The sequence below is a fragment of the Trachypithecus francoisi genome, unplaced genomic scaffold, assembly GCF_009764315.1.
Source record: "Trachypithecus francoisi isolate TF-2019V2 unplaced genomic scaffold, Tfra_2.0 Lachesis_group10, whole genome shotgun sequence".
Lineage (NCBI taxonomy): Eukaryota > Metazoa > Chordata > Mammalia > Primates > Cercopithecidae > Trachypithecus > Trachypithecus francoisi.
The window spans coordinates 109,425,013-109,444,974 of record NW_022681455.1 but is presented as its reverse complement, the minus strand read 5'-3'; the positions used below and the strand labels follow the sequence as shown (position 1 = coordinate 109,444,974).

Below are 19,962 nucleotides of genomic sequence, written 5' to 3'. Positions count from 1 at the left end.
AGCATAATCTTTATGTATTTATGATTATTATTTTGAGACAGAGTCTTGCTCTGTTGCCCAGGCTGGAGTGCAGTGGCGCAATCTCAGCTCACTGCAACCTCCACCTCCTGGGTTCAACTGATTCTCCTGCCGCAGCCTCCCAAGTAGATGGAACTACAAGTGTCTGCCACCATGCCCAGCTAATTTTTGTATTTTTAGTAGAGACGGGGTTTCACTATGTTGCCCAGGCTGGTCTCAAACTCCTGACCTCAAGTGATCCACCCATCTGGGCCTCCCAAAGTGCTGAGATTACAGGCGTGAGCCACCATGCCTGGCCGAAGCATAATCTTTAAACAGGAGGTTGCATAAACTTGGGGAAAAGATTTCTCAGATGTACCCCAACTATCTATTTCTGAAATCAGAAAAATACCAGAAACCTTATCCAGATAAACAATATAACTCTCTTGTCCATGATTCATCAACAAGAACAATGAAGTGGCTGCACAGGGAGACACCACTGAACAAGACTACAGGAGCTACAAAGTGCCCATCCATGCACAGCAAGAGGCAGCTTACCATTTCCAAAAAGATGCCTCTTATCAGCTGTGCCAGAAGCCCATTATCCTCAGGCTCTGAGAAAAAGCCTGGTACAGAGTAAGCAACCAAATATTGGTGGAAAACGTGAAAAGCTTCAGATCTCCTGGTGTCTCTCTAGTAATTTTTTTTTTTTTAATAGAGATGAGGTCTTGCTATATTGCCCAGGCTGATCTTGAAACCTAGGCTCAAGCAATCCTGCCACCTCAGCCTCCCAAAGTGTTGGGATTATAGATGTGAGCTACCACACCCAGCCTCTAGCACATTTTTGCCCTTAAGAAACAAGAATTGGCTGGTGGAGTGGCTCACACCTGTAATCCCAGCACTTTGGGAGGCCGAGATGGGAGGATCACTTGAGCTCAAGAGTTTGAGACCAGTGTGAGTAACATAGTGAGAACCCATCTCTAATAAAGAAAGAAAAAATAATCATAGAAGGTAAAAATATAAGAAATTGAACATCTGAATTCTGGCATTGCCTCTGTTTTAAATGCTGTTTTATGTGGGAATCCCCACCCCCAGTGTCTAAAAAAATACATACCCATAGCAAATTTAGGTAATCCTACTCTTAAAAAAATATTTCAAGTATAACTACAATCTTTAAGATTCCCTGGTTGGGCGCAGTGGCTCATGTCTGTAATCTCAACACTTTGGGAGGCCAAGGCGGGAGGACTGGTTGAGACCAGGAGTTTGAGACCAGCCTGGGCAACATGAGGAAACACTGTTTCTACAAAAAAAAAACACAAAAAATTAGCTGGGTGTGGTGGCTCACGCTTGTGGTCCCAGCCACCCGGGGGGCTGAGGTGGGAGGATCGCCTGAGCCCCTGAAGTCAAGGCTGCAGTGACATGAGATCTGAGATCACTTCACTGCACTCCAGCTGGCCCACAGAATGAGACCTTGCCTGAAAGAGTGAGAAAGATTCCCCTTAGCCGGGCGCGGTGGCTCAAGCCTGTAATCCCAGCACTTTGGGAGGCCGAGACGGGCGGATCACGAGGTCAGGAGATCAAGACCATCCTGGCTAACACAGTGAAACCCCTACTAAAAAATACAAAAAAACTAGCCGGGCGAGGTGGCGGGTGCCTGTAGTCCCAGCTACTCAGGAGGCTGAGGCAGGAGAATGGCGTGAACCTGGGAGGCGGAGCTTGCAGTGAGCTGAGATCTGGCCACTGCACTCCAGCCTGGGCGACGGAGCAAGACTCCGTCTCAAAAAAAAAAAAAAAAGAAAGATTCCCCTTAAAATGAATGTACTAGTTAGTAACCACTATCCCAAAAGGAGACCAGGCCACTCAAATGTAATTTGACTAGGAAGTGAGCAGGTAGGGCTTGTGTTACCCTGCCCAAGACAGTGATGAATTAATCTAATCTCATGGCACAGTAAAGCCATGTAAAGCCTGGCAGGATGAAAGTCCAGAAGGCTTGCTCAATTCTCAACAGCACTATCCTTCTCTTCAACTTTGGGAGAACACCAGGAGGGGGCAGAAGCAAATGCGATGCCCAGCAAACATTTCCCGAAGGTTGAAAAGCACCCTCTCCTGGAGTCCACTGAGGCAGCAGCAGCAGGATCAATGGCACCCATGCTCAATCTAAATGGAAAGCCCTAGATTTGGTCCCACTGCTCCCTCCAAAAATCTTTTTTCCATTCCCACCAGCTTGGCCTAGGTCTCTGCCCTCCTAGGAGTCTCAAGTCTCTGCTGTACTTCGCTAGGAGGGGAACCTTCCTGAATACCCATCACCTGTTGGAATTCTACCAGCCCCTGTGGCCTAACCTTCCACAAAACTGTCCTTGAGACTCAATTAACAGCTTTTTCTGACTACACTGACTACAAATGCATTCATGAACTGGACCACCCCTTGCGGTCACTAATTATTTATGATCTTTAAACATTTCTTTAAAAAAATATATTTTTCATTTTGTAGAGACAGGGTCTTGCTTTGTTGCCCAGGCTGGTATCAAACTCCTAGCTTCAAGCAATCCTCCCACCTTGGTCTCCCAAAGTATGAGCCACCATACCTGGTCAAAGGTTTCTAATTGACTTGCTCTCATTTGCTTTGAGAATCATTTGCTTGCTCTTCTATCATTCACACGTTTAAAGCCCTACCAGAGTTCTGATGTAGTGCACTCCATATGGATACTTTGTCTTTTGATGCACATAATCTGTTTTCATAGCTAATGTATTCCTTTAATAGATTCAGTATTTTCTCTCTGCATGTGAATGACAAAAGTATTTACCTTGACCGTAATAGCACCTGTGTCACCCCTAGGGCTCACTCCAAGTGGGCTCCAATGGAAACAGGCTTAAGGACTATGGCAGAAACTGCCAGTTTTCCTCAGCATTCTTTTTCTCCTTTATCCTTTTAGTCACTGACACTCACTGCTCATCCTGCACTCCACCCCTACTCCATGTCAATTTTCAATTACAAGTAGAAACTTCCAGGCTCCCTTGCAGCTAGGTGTGGCTGTGTTTGGGCCAGTGGTATATAAGTGGAGGTGATATATGCAACTTCCAGTCATTTGGCCTCCACTTCCTCTCTTATCCCCTTCCCCTATCTAGGATGGAATGTAGAGGTGGTGGTGCTGAGCTGGCTAGCTAAGAACACGCTGATGAGGGCAGCCCCCAAGGTCTTGCTACTCTGCTTATGGTCTAAGGAACTGCAACATCAGTATCCCCTGGGAGCTGGTTAGAAATGTAGAATCTGGCTGGGTGTGGTGGCTCAAGCCTGTAATCCCAGCACTTTGTGAGGTTGAGGCGGGTGGATCACCCAAAGTCGGGAGTCCGAGACCAGCCTAACCAACATGGAGAAACCCCATCTCTACTAAAAACACAAAATTAGCTGGGCGTGGTGGCACATGCCCATGGTCCCAGCTACTCAGGAGGCAGAGGCGGGAGAACTGCTTGAACCCGTTAGGCGGTGGTTGCAGTGAGCTGAGAGATAGCGCCATTGCACTCCAGCCTCAGCAACAAGAGCGAAACTCCGCCTCAAAAAAAAAAAAAAAAAGAAATGCAGAATCTGTGGCCCTATGCCAGACCTCCTGGATCAGATTTCCCAGTTTACCAGAGGCCCAGATGATTTGTATGCACTCAAGCCTGGGATGCACTGACTTGAAGGATGAGAAGAAACCTGGGTCCCCTGTTGACTTCATAGCCTTCCCATCTTAGACCATTTACCTCTGAAATGTTCAGTAAGAGACAAACTTCTATTTTAGGGAGGCTAGCATAACTTGGGAGTCTCTTTCCTATATCAGCTAACCTGTATCCTTATTAATACAAGAAGAAAAATAACTTCCAGGAAATAAACCTCCTCCATTTTTTTAAGTCAAAGGCTGAGTCACTTGCCAGCTGGACTTACTTAGCAAAGCAAGAATTCCTCCAAGAATCCCCAGAATGGCAGGAATTTGCAATCCTGCTTCAACAAGTGGTGCCTTCTTACAGACGCCGGTGGCCCCTTCACAGTCACACACGCTGACCTCTAAGGTGGTCACTTGGTCTTTATTCTGGTTATCCATGAGCTTGAGATTGATTTTGTAGTCACCCACCTCTAAGGCTATCTTTGGCTTCAAAATGATAGATTCTTGGGCTGGAGAAAGCAATAAAAAGAAATGATGAGATCAGGGGAGAAAAAAAAGCTCATTCCAGAATAAAATTGTTAGTGAACTAAAGGCACTTGAGTGCCTTGAGTGAAGAGAGCAGAGCTGCTTGGGTTTTAGCTAGGTATGTACTTTTTTTTTTTTTCTGTAAAAAGCTTTATTTCCATTTAGTCTAAGGCTTGGGAGAGGGTTCTAGGGTTGCTTTAAAAAAGCTGCCGGCCGGGCGCGGTGGCTCAAGCCTGTAATCCCAGCCCTTTGGGAGGCCGAGATGGGTGGATCACGAGGTCAGGAGATCGAGACCATCCTGGCTAACACGGTGAAACCCCGTCTCTACTAAAAATACAAAAAAAACTAGCCGGGCGAGGTGGCGGGCGCCTGTAGTCCCAGCTACTAGGGAGGCTGAGGCAGGAGAATGGCGTAAACCCAGGAGGCGGAGCTTGCCGTGAGCTGAGATCCGGCCACTGCACTCCAGTCCGGGCGACAGAGCGAGACTCCGCCTCAAAAAAAAAAAAAAAAAAAAAAAAAAAAAGCTGCCTAGTAGCTGGAGGGAGAGGCTCAGGCAGAGCGGGGCTCTTCAGATGTCACTGGGTTCAGTAGGCTCCTGATTGTGCCTAAGAGTGAACCTTTTCGCCCAGCCCGGCCTGGAGGCTGGCCAGCCTGTGGAGGTTGGTCAGGTGGTCACCTATCTTCTTGATGAGTTTCACTTCTTCATCTAGGAAGTGGCTCTCCAGGAAGTCACAGAGATGGTGGTCTGTGCAGGCGGAACCCAAAGCATGAAGATCCAAAAGTGTCCGGTTCAGGTTCTTCTCCAGGGTCAGAGCGACTTCCGTCGCGCCCAGGGTTTTACCCCCATTCATCTTAACATGGCTTCTGGATGTCCTGGAAGACAGTGTGGCCGCCACACTGGTTTTGCATTTGCAAGGGACACTCAGCGCCCTTGTGCTTCTCCTTGGCCAATTAGTGGAAGAACTGGCACACGCCTTGCAGATCCACATCGTCGCGGTGGAAATAGAAGCCCAGAGACAGGTAGGTGTAGGAAGGCCACAGGTGCAAATTGACCAGGCAGTTGACAGCTGCCTCCACTTCGGTAGAATAGTTCTGACAAATCTGGGAGCTCATGATTGGCTGGCAAGAAGGAGCTAAACACAAAAACAGTGTTGCTTGGTCCCAGGAGCAGGAGGTGGCAGAGAAGATGGTCCCAGAGGTTGCAAGTGGAGAGGGGAGTGGAGGGTGGCTAGAGGCTGGGAGAGGGAGCCCTGCTTGGGTTTTAGATAACTGGGTAGCATGCTACAATGTTAGATACCAGGAAAGGAAAAAGACCGCTGGAGCAAGGCCTCAAAGACCGAAGGGATAAGGAAGCAAGTACCAATGGAAGGGGTGACATCTGGAAGTTGAGAAGGGAAATTGAGAGGTGGGGATCTGGGGGAAGGGAAGCATGGCCATTGGAGCAAATATGCCAAAATAAAACTCAGGTACCCACTTGGGTCGTTGTACTCAATGGTCCAGTTGGCACTCGCCCCGTGCGTTAGTTCTGCTGTGAAGGGAGATGTATTGGGAGGAAGGTCTGCATCAATAATGTTTATGACCTGAGGCTTTGGATTCCTCTCGCAGAAGAATATATTTCGAGGTTCTGGTATGGGGGCGTTGTCATTCACATCAGACAGGATCAGCAAAAGAGTCCCTGTTCCAGTAGCAACTGGAGAACCTAAGAGAAAATACAGAGGACATGTAGCAGCTTGGCAACACTAATGAATTCCCACTGCCTTCCACCAGACCAAGTCCAGTTCTTGTCCTGGCTCTTCAGTGGTCCCCCACCAGCCCCCACTCCACCCCCAGAACCTCCTGTCCCACCAATCCCAAAGGACCTCCACTCCCAGGTGGGCAGGTCTCTGACTGTTTTATACAGACACGCTTATTCCCACCTTGATAACAATTATTCAAGTTATTCCTCACACCAAGGACACGCTCCTCCTTCTTCACGTATCGTTATTCATTCATTGAATTTTAACTACTCCAAGAAGTCCTATTGCCTGCCTACTGTTTCCCTAGTTCTCCCTTTTCTGCATTTTCATGCCATTTAAGGTCATTATCAAAGCATTGAGTCTTTATATTTTACTTATTTTAAGCCTGACTAGAAGCTTAAAATCAAAGGGGATGAGCTGGGTCTTTTTAAGTCTCTGCAAATTGGTTTTCAAAATAGATTGGGGAGTTCATATACTTTTTTTTTTTTTTGAGGCAGGGTCTCACTCTGTCACCCAGGCCAGAATGCAGTGGCATGAACACAGTTCACTGCAGCCTCTACCTCCTGGGCTTCATCTCCCACCTCTGCCTCCCTAGTAGCTGGGACTACAGGCGCATGCCACCATGCTTGGCTAGTTTTTAAATTTTTTTTGTAGAGAGGGGCTCTTACCATGTTGCCCAGGGTGGTCTTGAACTCTTGGGCTCAAGTGATCCTCCCACCTTAGCCTCCCAAAGTGTTGAGATTATAGGCGTGAGCCACCGTGCCCAGCCCATCCACACTTCTGTTCACGTTTCTTTTACATCTTGACACAACACCAAGCACATGGTAGTAGAAAAAATTGGTACCCAGGGAACTATCTTCAATATGAGTATACAATAGGGTTACAAAACAACAGAGGAATCCATCTCAACCCGATAAATACATATGTCTAGATGGCATGACTGTGAATTTAAAAAAATTTTTTTTCTCATGTAAATTTTCTTTTTAAACAATGAACACATGTCATTTAAAATTAACTGAAGGAGGCCAGGCATGGTAACTCATGCCTGTAATCCCAGCATTTTGAGATTATGGGCAGCATGCTGCCCAGGCTGGTCTTGAACTCTTGGCCTCAAGCCATCTCCCAATTCAGACCCCCAAAGTGCTGGGATTACAGGTGTGAGCCTAGCACCCAGCCTATAAATGTATTTAAATACACAGAAAGAGTCTGGAAGGACCCACACCTAACTGATTTAACACCTAACTAATTTCACGCACATGAGTATTATCATTTTTCAGGTAAAGGAATTGAGGGACATAAAAACTAAACAGCAGGCCAGGCGCGGTGGCTCATGCCTGTAATCCTAGCATTTTGGGAGGCCGAGGCGGGCAGATCACAAGGTCAGGAGTTCAAGACCAACCTGGCCAATATGGTGAAACCCCGTCTCTACTAAAAATACAAAAAATTAGCTGGGCATGGTGGCGCACACCTGTAATCCCAGCTATTTGGGAGACTGAGGCAGGAGAATTGCTTGAACCTGGGAGGCAGAGGTTGCAGTGATCCAGGATTGTGCCACTGCTCTCCAGCCTGGGTGACAGAGCGAGACTCTGTCTCAAAAAAAAAAAAAAAAAATTAAACAGCAAATCCAAGGTCACATGAATATTAAGCTTTGGAACTGGATCGTAAACCATCATTGTTGGGTTCCCTTAGGGAAGGAATAAAGAGTGCGTGTGTAGTGAAAAGGAAGTTCTGTCTGACCAAAATTACTTGAAAAAAAAATTTTTTTTTTTTTGGAGACAGGGTCTTGCTCTGTTGCCCAGGATGGAGAGCAGTGGCGCAATCCTGGCTCATTGCAGCCTCCACCTCTCAGACTCAAGCAATCCTACCACCTCAGCCTTCTGAGTAGCTGGGACTACAGGTACTCACCAACATGCCCAGCTAATTTATGTACTGTTTGTAGAGAAAGGGTATTGCCATGTTGCCCAAGCTGGTCTCGAACTCCTGGGCTCAAGTGATCCTCCCACCTCAGCCTCTCAAAGTGCTGGGATTACAGGTGTGAGTCACCGTGCCCAGCCCACTTGAATTTTTGATAATAAGAATGCCTTTAAGAATAAAAGATAAATCTTTTGCAGCAACATGGATGAAACTGGAGGCCATTGTCTCAAGTGAAACAAATCAGACATGTAAGGAGAAATACAGCATGTTCTCACTTAGAAGTGGGAGTTCGATAATGTGTACACATGGATGTAGATTGTGGAATGATAAACAATGGCAGCTGGGAAGGGTCCGAGGGGTGGGAGGGGGTTGATGATGAGCAATTACTTAATGGGTACAACGCATGTTATTTGGGTGATGGATACACTAAAAGCCCTGACTTTACCACTATACATCTATGCATGTAACAAAATTACCCTTGTACTCCATACATTTATACAAATCAATCCAACAAACAAAAAGGATAAAGGAAAAAGAATGAACTCTTGCCTCCAAAAGAAGGGAGGGGCAAGAAAGCCAAATAGCCAGGAGCGTGAGGCAGCAAAGGCCCAGATGAGGCCCCCTTACCATTGTCTGTAGCTATGATGAGGGCTGTGTACGTGCTGTTCTTCACGTGCTCAGAATCCTCCCTGTCCAGCTCAGCCCGAGTGGAAATGGCACCAGTGTCCGGATTAATCTCCAGCCAGTTGGCAGTGTCTCTCCAAATCCGATACCTGAACAGGCACAAGCTTGGGCTTTTAGAATGGGACCAGCAAACAACATGTAGTTGAAAATGACTCAAGCTCTTCTTCAGTTATATGGTTACTTCCAATGTTTTATTTTGAAAACCAACAATAGATTGGGCGCGGTGGCTCACACCTGTAATCCCAGCACTTTGATAGAATACTATTGTAGAATATATGGTGCATATTCAAATTGTCAGATTTTCCAAAAATGTCCTTTATAGCAACCTTGCACCCTTCTGGATTCAGGATCCAATATGGCCTTTGGTTGGCATGGCTCTTCCTTAGGGCTTTCTTTTCTGTCACTGACATTTTTTAAATGTGCTGGCCAGTTTTTTTCTAGAATGTCCTTAGTTTGGGTTTGTCCAATTACTCCGCAAAATTTAGATTCAAGTAATCCATTTCAGGGGTCGGTGGTGGTGATAAGAACACGACAGAGGTGATGCTGTGGCCTCCCTAGTGCAGGACACTGGGAGGCACATGATGTCTGTCTGTGCTTCTACTGATAACTTTGATCACTTGGATAAGGGAAAGGCCACCAGATTTCTTCACAGCAAAGGTGCCTTTTTTCACTGCATGATTAACCTATAATCTGCAGGTAGATAATTTAAGAATATCTTGTTCAGCAACTAACTTTCACCTAATGGATTTGGCATCTATGGATGATTCTTGCTGAAGCAATGATTACTATAATCCTTATTTATTTTTAAAAGCAGACTCCTCCAGACCAGCTCCCCCAAAACAGTACAGTAGTTCCTAAATGGTAGCAACATGTCACCTCTTTACCTGTCATGAACATCTGGAGATGCAGGTTGCCTTGTTGACTTGTGGGTGGGCTGTACTATTGGTATTTAATGGGAGGTACAGGGAGGCTAACAGAGATCTATTGCTCAGTTATTTACTAGGGTCATGGAAAGGCTCTGAAAGGGAAACTAAGAAATCAAAGGAGGAAAGGGCTCTGAGAACCTGTGGGCTTGGCCTCACTTCTTTGGAAGTGCAAAGCAATGAATTACATCAAGTGGTCATTGTTCCAGGTGTAAGGGCCTCTGCAAACAGACACTAGAGACCTGGGCCCTGAATCTGTCCCAGGAGATGCTCTGAACTATCTATTTCACTACTGCAAGCTTTCAGCCCAGCCTGGAAACTGTACAATCCAGGGTTTCATCACAGAACCAAATCCTACATGATTGTCTTTGACTTTTCACCACTCTTTTAAACTTCAATTAAAACCCATCTTGCCAGGCCTTACAGTTTGGAGCATGTAGAAATATCTCTAGATTAAAAGGAGTCCACTGGCTGCATATAGAAAATGAGAGTTTTTATTATTATTTTTTTTTTTTTGAGATGGAGTCTCACTCTGTCACCCAGGTTGGAGTGCAGTGGCTCGATCTCTCACTGCAACCTCAACCTTTTGAGTTCAAGTGATTCTCGTGCCTCAGCCTCCCAAGTAGCTGGGATTACAGGTGTGCACCACCATGCCTGGCTAATTTCTTGTGTTCTTGTGTTTTTAGTAGAGGCAGGGGTTTCACCATGTTGGCCAGGCTGGTCTTGAACACCTGGCCTCAACATGATCCACTTGCTAGACCTCCCAAAGTTTTGGGATTACAGGCATAAGCCGCTGCACCCAGCCCAAAATGAGAATATTTTAAAGCAAGTGTTGTAGTTGGTTGGTTGGTATGTGGGTTTTCAGCATCTGTGTGATTTACATTATAGAGGTACCTTCAAGTTTGAAAGGAGAAATACTAATAGTAAGCTACTTATAACACAATACTATGGGCTGGGTGCGGTGGCTCACGCCTGTAATCCCAGCACTTTGGGAGGCGGGCAGATCACTTGAGGTCAGGAGTTCGAGACCAGCCTGGCCAATGTGGTGAAGCCTCATCTCTACTAAAAATACAAAAATTAGCCGGGCGTGGTGGTGGGCACCTATAATCCTGGCTACGTGGAAGACTGAGGCATGAAAATTGCTTGAACCCAGGAGACAGAGGCTGCAGTAGGCAGAGATCACCACTGTATACTAGCCTGGGCGACAAAGTGAGACTCCGAACACAAAAAAACACAATATTATGTATGCAAAGTAAAATCACATTTCTACCATACTAGAAGAGCTCAAAGAGAGGCAGCACATCAGACCAAGAACGGCTGTCTGTAGAGGGAAGGGAACAGGTGAAAGGAGTACAGATAAAGGGAATAAAAAATAAATTAAGAGAATGGTCTTGTACAGACAAATGACAAAATGCCATGAACTATGTATTATTGATTTATATATAAAATGATATAAAATACCCAGCTGCTGTAAGTCAGTTGAAAAATCCTCACACTTACGTTATTTTCTGTTCCATAAATGTGTCTGGCTCCCGGGCAGTGTAGGATGTGATTTCCTGGCCCACGCCAAAGTCCTCGGACACTTCCACTCTCTTTTCAGGAGGCACAAAGATGGGGGCTTCGTTCACATCCAGCACATCCACGGTGACGGTGGCTGTGGAGGTGGTGAGGGAGACCTCAAAGGGTGCCACGTTCGTCACTGCCACGTGTAGAATGTACTGCTGCTTGGCCTCAAAATCCAAGCCCTAGAGAGCAGAAACAATGAAGTTAAAAACAAAACAAAATATTTTGTGTTAGTAAAAATGAAATTAAATCCTTAACTGTTGCTTTTGGTAATACAGTAGGTTGGTGCAAAAGTAACTGTGGTTTCTGCCATGACTTTCAATGGCAGAAACCACAATTACTTACCAGGGCTTCTCAGATCTGCTCACCTACTCAAGAGGAAGTCAAAGCTCTGGGGCTATTCTAGGGATCCAGTCACTTCAACAAGCAATTCACTCAAATTCTTAGTTTTCAAGTTTCTTTCCTTATTTTGTTTCTGAGACAGAATTTTTGCTCTTGTCACCCAGGCTGGAGTGCAATGTCTCACTGCAACCTCTGCCTCCCAGCTTCAAGCAATTCTCCTGCCTCAGCCTCCCCAGTAGCTGGGATTACAGGAGCCTGCCACCACACCCAGCTAATTTTTTGTATTTTTAGTAGAGATGATGTTTCATTATGTTGGCCAGGCTGGTCTTGAACTCCTGACCTCAGGTGATCAACCCACCTTGGCCTCCCAAAGTGTTGGGATTACAGGAGTGAGCAACTGCGCCTGGCCACCGTTTTTTTTGTTGTTGTTGTTATTGTTTGTTTGTTTGTTTGTTTTTAAAGAGACGGAGTCTCATTATATTGCCCAGGTTGGAGTACAGTGGCATGATCATAGCTCAGTGCAGTGTCAACCCCCTGGGCTCAAGTGATCCTCCCACCTCAGCCTCCCAAGTAGTTGGACCCACCGCCATGCACTACTGTCCTTGGCTAGTTTTCAAGTTTCTAGGACATTTTTCAAAAACAACCATATCTGCCCCACTTCTAAAATAAACCAGCACAAGAGCAGAGACCAGTAAATCATTTTCCCTCTCATTGCAAAATGGAAAGAGCTAAGGGAAGGAGAATGTTTCTGGGAAAGAGCCTTTTTCAATTTCAGGATCCTGTGTAAGAGCTTCTTGATTTCTTCTTTCTTTTTTTTTTTCCCCAGACAGAGTCTCACTCTGTTGCCCAGGCTAGAGTGCAGTGGCGTGATCTTGGCTCACTGCAACCTCTGTCTTCCAGGCTCAAGTAATTCTCCTGCTTCAGCCTCCCAAGCAGCCGGGATTACAAGTGTGCACTACCACATCCGGTTAATTTTTGTTAATTTTTGGTAGAGACAGGGTTTCACCATGTTGGCCAGGCTAGTCCCAAACTCTTGACCTCAGGTGATCTGTCCCCCTCGGCCTCCCAAAGTGCTGGGATTACAGGCATGAGTCACCATGAGCCATCAAGAAGCCTTAGCTTCTTGATTTCTTTTTTTTGAGACGAAGTCTCACTCTGTTGCCAGGCTAGAGTGCAGTGGCACGATCATGGCTCACTGCAACTTCTGTCTCCCAGGTTCAAGCGATTGTCCTGCCTTAGCCTCCCTAGTACCTGGGACCACACTAGTAGTGGGAGCGTGCCACCACGCCCAGCTAATTTTTGTATTTTTAGTAAAGATGAGGTTTCATCATGCTGGTCAGGATGATCTCGATCTCTTGGCCTTGTGATCTGCCCGCGTTGGCCTCCCAAAGTGCTAGGATTACAGGCATGAGCCCCCATGCCCGGCCTCTTTTTGTTCCCCTTGGGATGGAGTCTTGCTCTGCTGCCCAGAGCTGGAGTGCAATGGTGTGACCTTGGCTCACTGCAACCTCCACCTCCCAGGTTCAAGCAATTCTTCTGCCTCAGCCTCCCAAGTAGCTGAGATTACAGACATGTGCCACCATGCCTGGCTAATTTCTGTATTATTAGCAGAGACTCAAACTCTTGACCTTGTGATCCGCCTGCCTCAGCGTCCTACAGTGCTGGGATTACAGGCGTGATCCACCACACCCACCCCAGTTTCTTGATTTCTTACATGAGCAGGAAGAGCCACTGCAAACCCCACATAGTCCACCAGAATCTGGGAAAGTCATTCTGTCCCCCTGCCAAAGCGAATCTACTTCTAAGAAGATACCAAGGGACAAGGGCATGAACAGCTTCGAGGATGCCAGTTTCTGCATCTTGCCAGGTACCATACAAACCTTTGCTGTTTTCAAAATGCCATCGTTGGTCACTGGATTTGTGGTGACAACAAATTGTCCATCATTATCATTCAATATAGTGTATACAGCCTCCCACGCTGGGGTATTGGGGGCATCAGCATCAGTCACTTTCAGTGTGGTGATTACGACGTTAGCCTCGTTCTCAGGCACCTGACCCTTGTACTGCAGAGCAAAGAGATGGGTCATTTACAAAGTACCAAGATTGCTAGCAGAGCCCAGTCTCAGGGGCCTAAAGGAATCCTCTTTTTTTGTTGTTTCTTTGAGACAGGATCTCACTGTCATCAGGCTGGAGTGTATTGGAGCGATCATGGCTCACTGTAGCCTCAACCTCCTGAGCTCAAGCAATCCTCCCACCTCAGTCTCTAGAGTAGCTAGGACCACAGGCATGCGCCACCACACCTGGCTAACTGAAAGCAAGCTTCGAGGAGCAGATGTGACGAGGAGAGACCAGGCAATGGGCACACTGAGTTGCAACGGTGCAATCTCAGCTCACTGCAGCCTCCACCTCCTGGGTTTGAGCAATTCTCGTGCCTCAGCCTCCCAAATAGCTGGGATTACAAGCACGCACCAACATGCCCGGCTAATTTTTGTATTTTTAGTTGAGACGGGGTTTCACCACGTTGGCCGGGCTGGTCTCAAACTCCGTCCTTAAGGGATCCACCAGCCTTGGCCTCCCAACTTGTTGGGATTACAGGTGTGAGCCACCACGCCTGGCCATCATACAGGATGATTTAAACTTCCCCTACTTGGTTCTCAACACCTTCTCCTTGAATGCATGTAATATCCTTGGTGTTCAATAATTCTCATAAGATGTCTTCCTAGCTATACTAGAAACACCATGAGAATAGAATCTTTGTCTGCTTTGTGTGTGATGGTAGCTCCACTGTCTAACACAGTGCCTAATATAAACTTAGAAAATATGTGTTCCATGAAGAAATGAAACCCGGTAATATCTGCTACAAAAATGTACCATATGCAGATATGAAATCAGTAGGTGCTTTTCGCAACTTCACAATCTTGAGCCAATTGGCCCCAGGCCAAGGGTGGAAAAAACATGCTAAAAGACAACTGCCATCTCAAGATGTTTGCTTTTAAGTTTAAAGTTAACATTCACTAGTCTGGAGAGAGTTTTCAAAGACTTCGCCCATGAGCAGTAGTGAAACTTAGTTCACGAACAACAAAAGACCTTTCTTTGGAAACCCTCTGAGGAGTTGTAGAATTACCGTGGTGGGATTGAAGATCGGAGGGTTATCATTGGCGTCAGTGACTGTGATCACAGCTGTTGCTGTTGTGCTTAACCCCTCACCTTGAAGGTCAGCAGCTTGAACCACCAGGGTATACATAGGGAAACTCTGCAGAGAGATCAATGAAACCAAGTGAGGACCAGGACTACCAGCGACCTCTGGCCTAGCCCAGCCCAACACATGGAACCAGAATATTTAACCGTCTGCTTCATGCCAGTCAGCCTGTCTTCTAGGCACAGAATCTCTGGGCAGAAGCTTAGATGCAAAGCTCAGACCAACACTGTATTAACTGACAAGTGGCCTAGCAGGATTTTGGTTTGTCCACGGGATTGAGCTAATACACATTTGTCCTCCACACCCTCTGGATCCTCCTGACACCTGACCTCTCGGTCCAGCCCAGTGGTGACCACACTGATGACTCCTGTGTTCTTGTTAATGGTGAACATATTTTTGTCAGGCAGCTCAGGATCTTGGCTGAGGATGGTGTAAGCGATGGCGGCATTGTAGGTGCTCACATCGTCATCCGCGTCTGTGGCTGTGACCTCCATTACGGAGGTCCCTGGAAGAGTTCAAGGAGAGGAAGGTTTAGACAAGCTGCCCTTTGGGATGGGGTCAGTACTGCTTAATCCAATTCTGCCCTGAGGGATCAAGGAGGGGACATGGGGGTGGTACCATGTCAGAGATCCCCCATTATCTAATTCCTAGAATTCTTACCAAAGTGCTAGAGGAGGAAGAAAGCTCAAACTATCAACTTATTATTCAGGTATAAATACACAAATGGTAATAAAGAAAAGAAAGGGAATGATTACCACAAAAGTCAGGGTGCGGTTACTATTTTTTTTTTTGAGACAGAGTTTTGCTCCCGTTGTCCAGGCTGGAGTACAACGGTGCAAACTCGGCTCACTGCAACCTCTGCCTCCCAGGTTCAAGCGATTCTTCTGCCTCAGCCTCCCAAGTATCTGGAATTATAGGCATGCGCCACCACGCCCAGCTAACTTTGTATTTTTAGTAAAGACAGGGTTTCTCCATGTTGGTCAGGCTGGTCTTGAACTCCAGACCTCAGGTGATCTGCCTGCCTCCTCGGCCTCCTGAAGTGCTGGGATTCCAGGCATGAACCACCATGCCCAGCCTAGGGTATGGTTATCTTTATGGAAGAGAGAAAAGAATGTGATCAAGGGAGATTGTCTAGGGCTTTGAGGTACTGGCAAAGATCTGTTCCTTAATTAGGAAGGTTGTTCTTAGCCAGGTATAGTAGCTCATGCCTATAATCTTAGCAGCTTGTGGGGCTGAGGTTGGAGGATTGCTTGAGGCCAGGAGTTTGAAAGTAGCCTGGACAACAAAGTGAGACCCTATCTCTATACATTTTTTTCTTTTTTTGAGACGGAGTCTGGATATGTCTCCCTGGCTGGAGTGCAGTGGCGCAATCTTAGCTCACTGCAACCTCCGCCTACCAGGTTCAAGCAATTCTCCTGCCTCAGCCTCCCAAGTAGCTGGGATTGCAGGCACACGCCACCACACCTGGCTAATTTTTTCGTATTTTTAATACCGGTGAGGTTTCACCATGTTGGTCAGGCTGATCTCAAACTCCTGACCAGAGGTGATCCACCCGCCTTGGCCTCCCAAAGTGCTGGGATTATAGGCGTGAGCCACCACGCCCAGCCTAAATGAAAAATTTAACAAGAAAAAAGGGAAGATTGTTCTTAAACTCTCCCTGTTTTATATGTTTCCATAGGTAGACTGTTATACACATGCATATAACACAACAATGGCTTCCCACGAAGTTCTGTCCACAGGAAGGGTCAGCTTTAGTTACACAACCTTCGGGGTTGGACAACACTTTGGGGTCCAAAGAACCTAAGAGTCTTTCTGGATATTCAGATTCTCATTAGTGGATATACCTGGAAGAGCACCTTCCATGACAGACCCCTTAAAGACCGCCTGGGTGAACACGGGCTTGTTGTCATTCTGATCAGTCACCGTGATCACAATCTCCATTGGGTCCTCAACTGCATTCCCGTTGGATGACACAGCATGAGAGAAGAGCTGAAAGAACCAAGTGAGGGTGAATTGAGCTCTGATGAGGAAGAAAATGTGGCAGAAGGAGCCCAGTCAAAGCAGAGTATACTCCCTGGGCTGCCACACCTTCCCACTCTCTGAGACCCCAGTGGGTGACTTTTCTCACACATGTGCTGCTGCTGCTTCAATGAGATCATAACAAGGTAAGACCCATGGGGTGTAACACCCCCACTGGCTCAAACCTCCCATTTCCCACGTGAGGACCAGGGCTTCAGGCCTAGAGATAAAGGTGGGGTTCCTGAAGAACTCTTATTCCATGCAGGGTGAAACTTGCTCTGGTCCTTCTGGTCTAGCATTTCCCCCAGATATTTCTGAATTTGGCATTAATATATGATTTCCTGGCCAGCCACAGTGGCTCATGTAATCTCAGCACTTTGGGAGGCTGAGGTGGGCAGATTGCTTGAGCTCAAGCCTGGGCAACATAGCAAGATCTTGTTTCCACAAAAAATACAAAAATTAGCTGGGTGTGGTGGCCTGCGCCTTTAGTCTCAGCTACTCAGGAAGATGAGGTGGGAGTATCGCTTGGGCCCAGAAAGTCCAGGATGCAGTGAGCTATGATTGTACTACTGCACTCCAGCCTGAGTGACATAGGTAGACCCTGTCTCAAAAAAAAACAAAAAACCAAAAATCCAAAACAAAAACAAACAAACAAAAAATGACCTCTTGGAGGCCAGGCACAGTGGCTCACTCCTGTAATTCCAATACTTTGGGAGGCCAAGTAGGGTGAATCACCTGAGTTCAGGAGTTTGAGACCACTCTGGCCAACATGGTAAAACCCCATCTCTACTAAAAACACAAAAAATCAACTGGGCGTGATGGCAGTTGCCTATAATCCAGTTACTCAGGAGGCTGAAGCAGGAGAATCACTTGAGCCCAGGAAGTGGAGGTTGTGGTAAGCTGAGATCACGTTATTGCGTTCTAGCCTGGGTGACAGAGCAAAACTCTATCTCAAAAAAAAAAAAAAACTTCTTGGTTTTCCCAAGCTCTTGCTGCTGCCAAGCCCAAGAAATGGGTTTTGCTCCCTTTTATCATCACTGTCCTGTTCCTTTAGGTCAGGGACTTCCAGCCCCAAGAACAGGTTTACATCTTGGGTCTAAATTTGCCCTGGTTGTATGAGGATGCATGGGGATTCTCCTTCCTTTCTTCCTGACAAGGAGAAAAATTAACAACCCCAAACTGTCCCACATTCTCCCATCATTTCTCCTTAGCAACAGGTCAAGAGCTGTCAAGTTAAGCTCCTCATGTGTTCAGAGCCTCTGATCTGGAGATCCAGCATGTGTTGACCAAAAAATCCTGGATGGATGTTACCCCAGTGTCAACAAGCTTCTAAGAGATACTTACAGTGTATGTGGCAATGTTTTCTCTATCCAGAGGCTCTGTCACTTTCAGCCATCCTGTTTCTCTTTCAATAATAAAGACACCAACAGGCGGTGTGTCAGCTCCTTGGCCAGTGATGCTATAGAAAACCTTGCCTTCTTTATCTTTGTTGGATTTGATCTGAAAACAAAAGGAAAGAAAAAGTATTAGTAAAGAAGGATCCCAACATTCGGTCTTTCCCCTTTCTCTCCTTGGTATTTCTCTGCCAAATCCCTCCCAGAGAAATAGACAACTTCTTTCTCTACCTGAACCAGGTTTTTAGGAAATGGGCCTTTTTCATTTTCTGGACAGCTGATAGGAGGAATAACCCAGTCTCTCTTCCGTCTTCTGAGTCCAGGAGAGGAGTTGGGAAATGTGAGCAATTCTGCTTGGACTCCAGAAACAGAGGCCTAAAAGGAAAGAAGATGAGGAACAAGATGAGACAATTCAGGATGGATACTACAGGTCTAATAGTCCAACCTAGCCAGACAGCATCCCCAGCCTTCTGTGGGCAGTGTACAGTTTGAATTTAATGATACATTCTCTTATCAATGACAAATTATATATATCCACCAAAATGACCAACCAAAACAAAAAACAATGAGCCCCTTTGCTGCATCGTAAAGACTGCATTCTCTTTTTATCCTTCTTAGTGTCCAGAGTTTCAATAATCATCATGCATACACAAGTACTGGTTTCAGGGTTTGATATTATAATTTACAAGCTGTTTCAAGCCTACATAATCTCATTTTTATTTTTTTGAGACAAGATCTGGCTCTATCACTGAGGCTGGGATATAGCAGCATGACCTTGTCTTACTGCAACCTCTGCCTCCCAGGCTCAAGTCATCCCCCCCATCTCAGCTTCCTGAGTAGCTGGGACTACAGGCGCATACCACCATGCCTGACTAATTTTTGTATTTTTAGTAGACATAGGGTTTTGCCATGTTACCCAGGCTGGTCTCGAACTTGTGAGTTTAAGCAACTTGGCCTCCCAAAATGCTGGGATTATAGGCATGAGCCACCACACCCAGCCCATAATGTGATTTTTAATAGCAACATTATACTGTGATGATTTAATATCAGAGCTTACTCAACAACTGAATATTTGGGTTTTCAATTTCTTTTATTTTCTTTTTTTAAATAGAGACAGGGTCTTGCTCTGTCACCCAGGCTGGAGTTCAGTGAAGTGATCAAAGCTCACTGCAGCCTCAAACTCCTGAGCTCAGGTGAGACTCTGACCTCAGCCTACCAAGTAGCTGGAACTACAGGCATGTACCACCACGTGCACCTAATTTTTAAATTTTGTTTAATTTTTGTAGAGGCAGGGTCTTGCCATCTTGCCCAGGCTGGTCTCGAACTCCTGGGCTTAAGTGATTCTCCTGCTCTGGCTTCGCAATTTGCAGGGATTACAGGTGTGAGTCACCACACCCAGCCTCTTTCATGTTTTTCTTGGGGACATAGGTCCCCAAAGTGGAGTTATCAGCCAAAACAAGTAGATTTTGAGAACGGATACTAAGAACTACTTTGTGATCAATACAAATCTCTTCATTTCACTGTATCATTATATCTATATGGTTTCCATTTGTTCTAACAGAAGCTGTTGGGATGGGAGCCAAAAACACCCTTTGAGACTTGTATTGAACAGTTTTCATATACAATAAAGATAACTTTATGCACATGCAGGGAAATAAGAGAGTTGAAAATGGAAGGAAAATATTTGCCAAATTGTTTAAGTGTTTTAAAGTGATTACTGTAGTAAAGTTTCCAGGGGAAAATTCCATCTCTCACCATCCACATAAAAACTCACAGTCACTGATCACTGCTTGCCAAGTTTGAGTTCAGCTCTATTTTCTGGCTTTAAGATTGAAGATGTGCCAGGCGCAGTGGCTCATGCCTGTAATCCCAGCACTTTGGGAGGCCAAGGTGGGTGGATCATGAGGTCAGGAGATCAAGACCATCCTGGCTAACATGGTGAAATCCTGTCTCTACTAAAAATACAAAAAATTAGCTGGGCGTGGTGGCAGGGGCCTGTGGTCCCAGCTACTCAGGAGGCTGAGG

At 46.1% G+C, this 19,962-nt stretch overlaps 1 protein-coding gene and 1 pseudogene across 2 annotated transcripts in view; both read right to left on the bottom strand.

Annotated features, from left to right (window-relative positions):
- CDH1 (cadherin 1) overlaps window positions 1-19,962 on the bottom strand; it is a 103,012-nt gene that overhangs the window by 7,867 nt on the left and 75,183 nt on the right. For both annotated transcript variants that reach the window (XM_033218806.1, XM_033218805.1), the window contains exons 4-13: window positions 18,169-18,312; window positions 17,888-18,043; window positions 16,369-16,513; window positions 14,854-15,029; window positions 14,450-14,578; window positions 13,206-13,388; window positions 10,921-11,165; window positions 8,441-8,586; window positions 5,638-5,862; window positions 3,920-4,147 (exon numbers count right to left, since the gene is read on the bottom strand). In XM_033218806.1, coding sequence (XP_033074697.1) covers window positions 3,920-4,147; window positions 5,638-5,862; window positions 8,441-8,586; window positions 10,921-11,165; window positions 13,206-13,388; window positions 14,450-14,578; window positions 14,854-15,029; window positions 16,369-16,513; window positions 17,888-18,043; window positions 18,169-18,312 — 1,777 coding nt within the window. The remainder of the gene's footprint in view (window positions 1-3,919; window positions 4,148-5,637; window positions 5,863-8,440; window positions 8,587-10,920; window positions 11,166-13,205; window positions 13,389-14,449; window positions 14,579-14,853; window positions 15,030-16,368; window positions 16,514-17,887; window positions 18,044-18,168; window positions 18,313-19,962) is intronic.
- On the bottom strand, window positions 4,687-5,631 carry LOC117087963 (annotated as a pseudogene).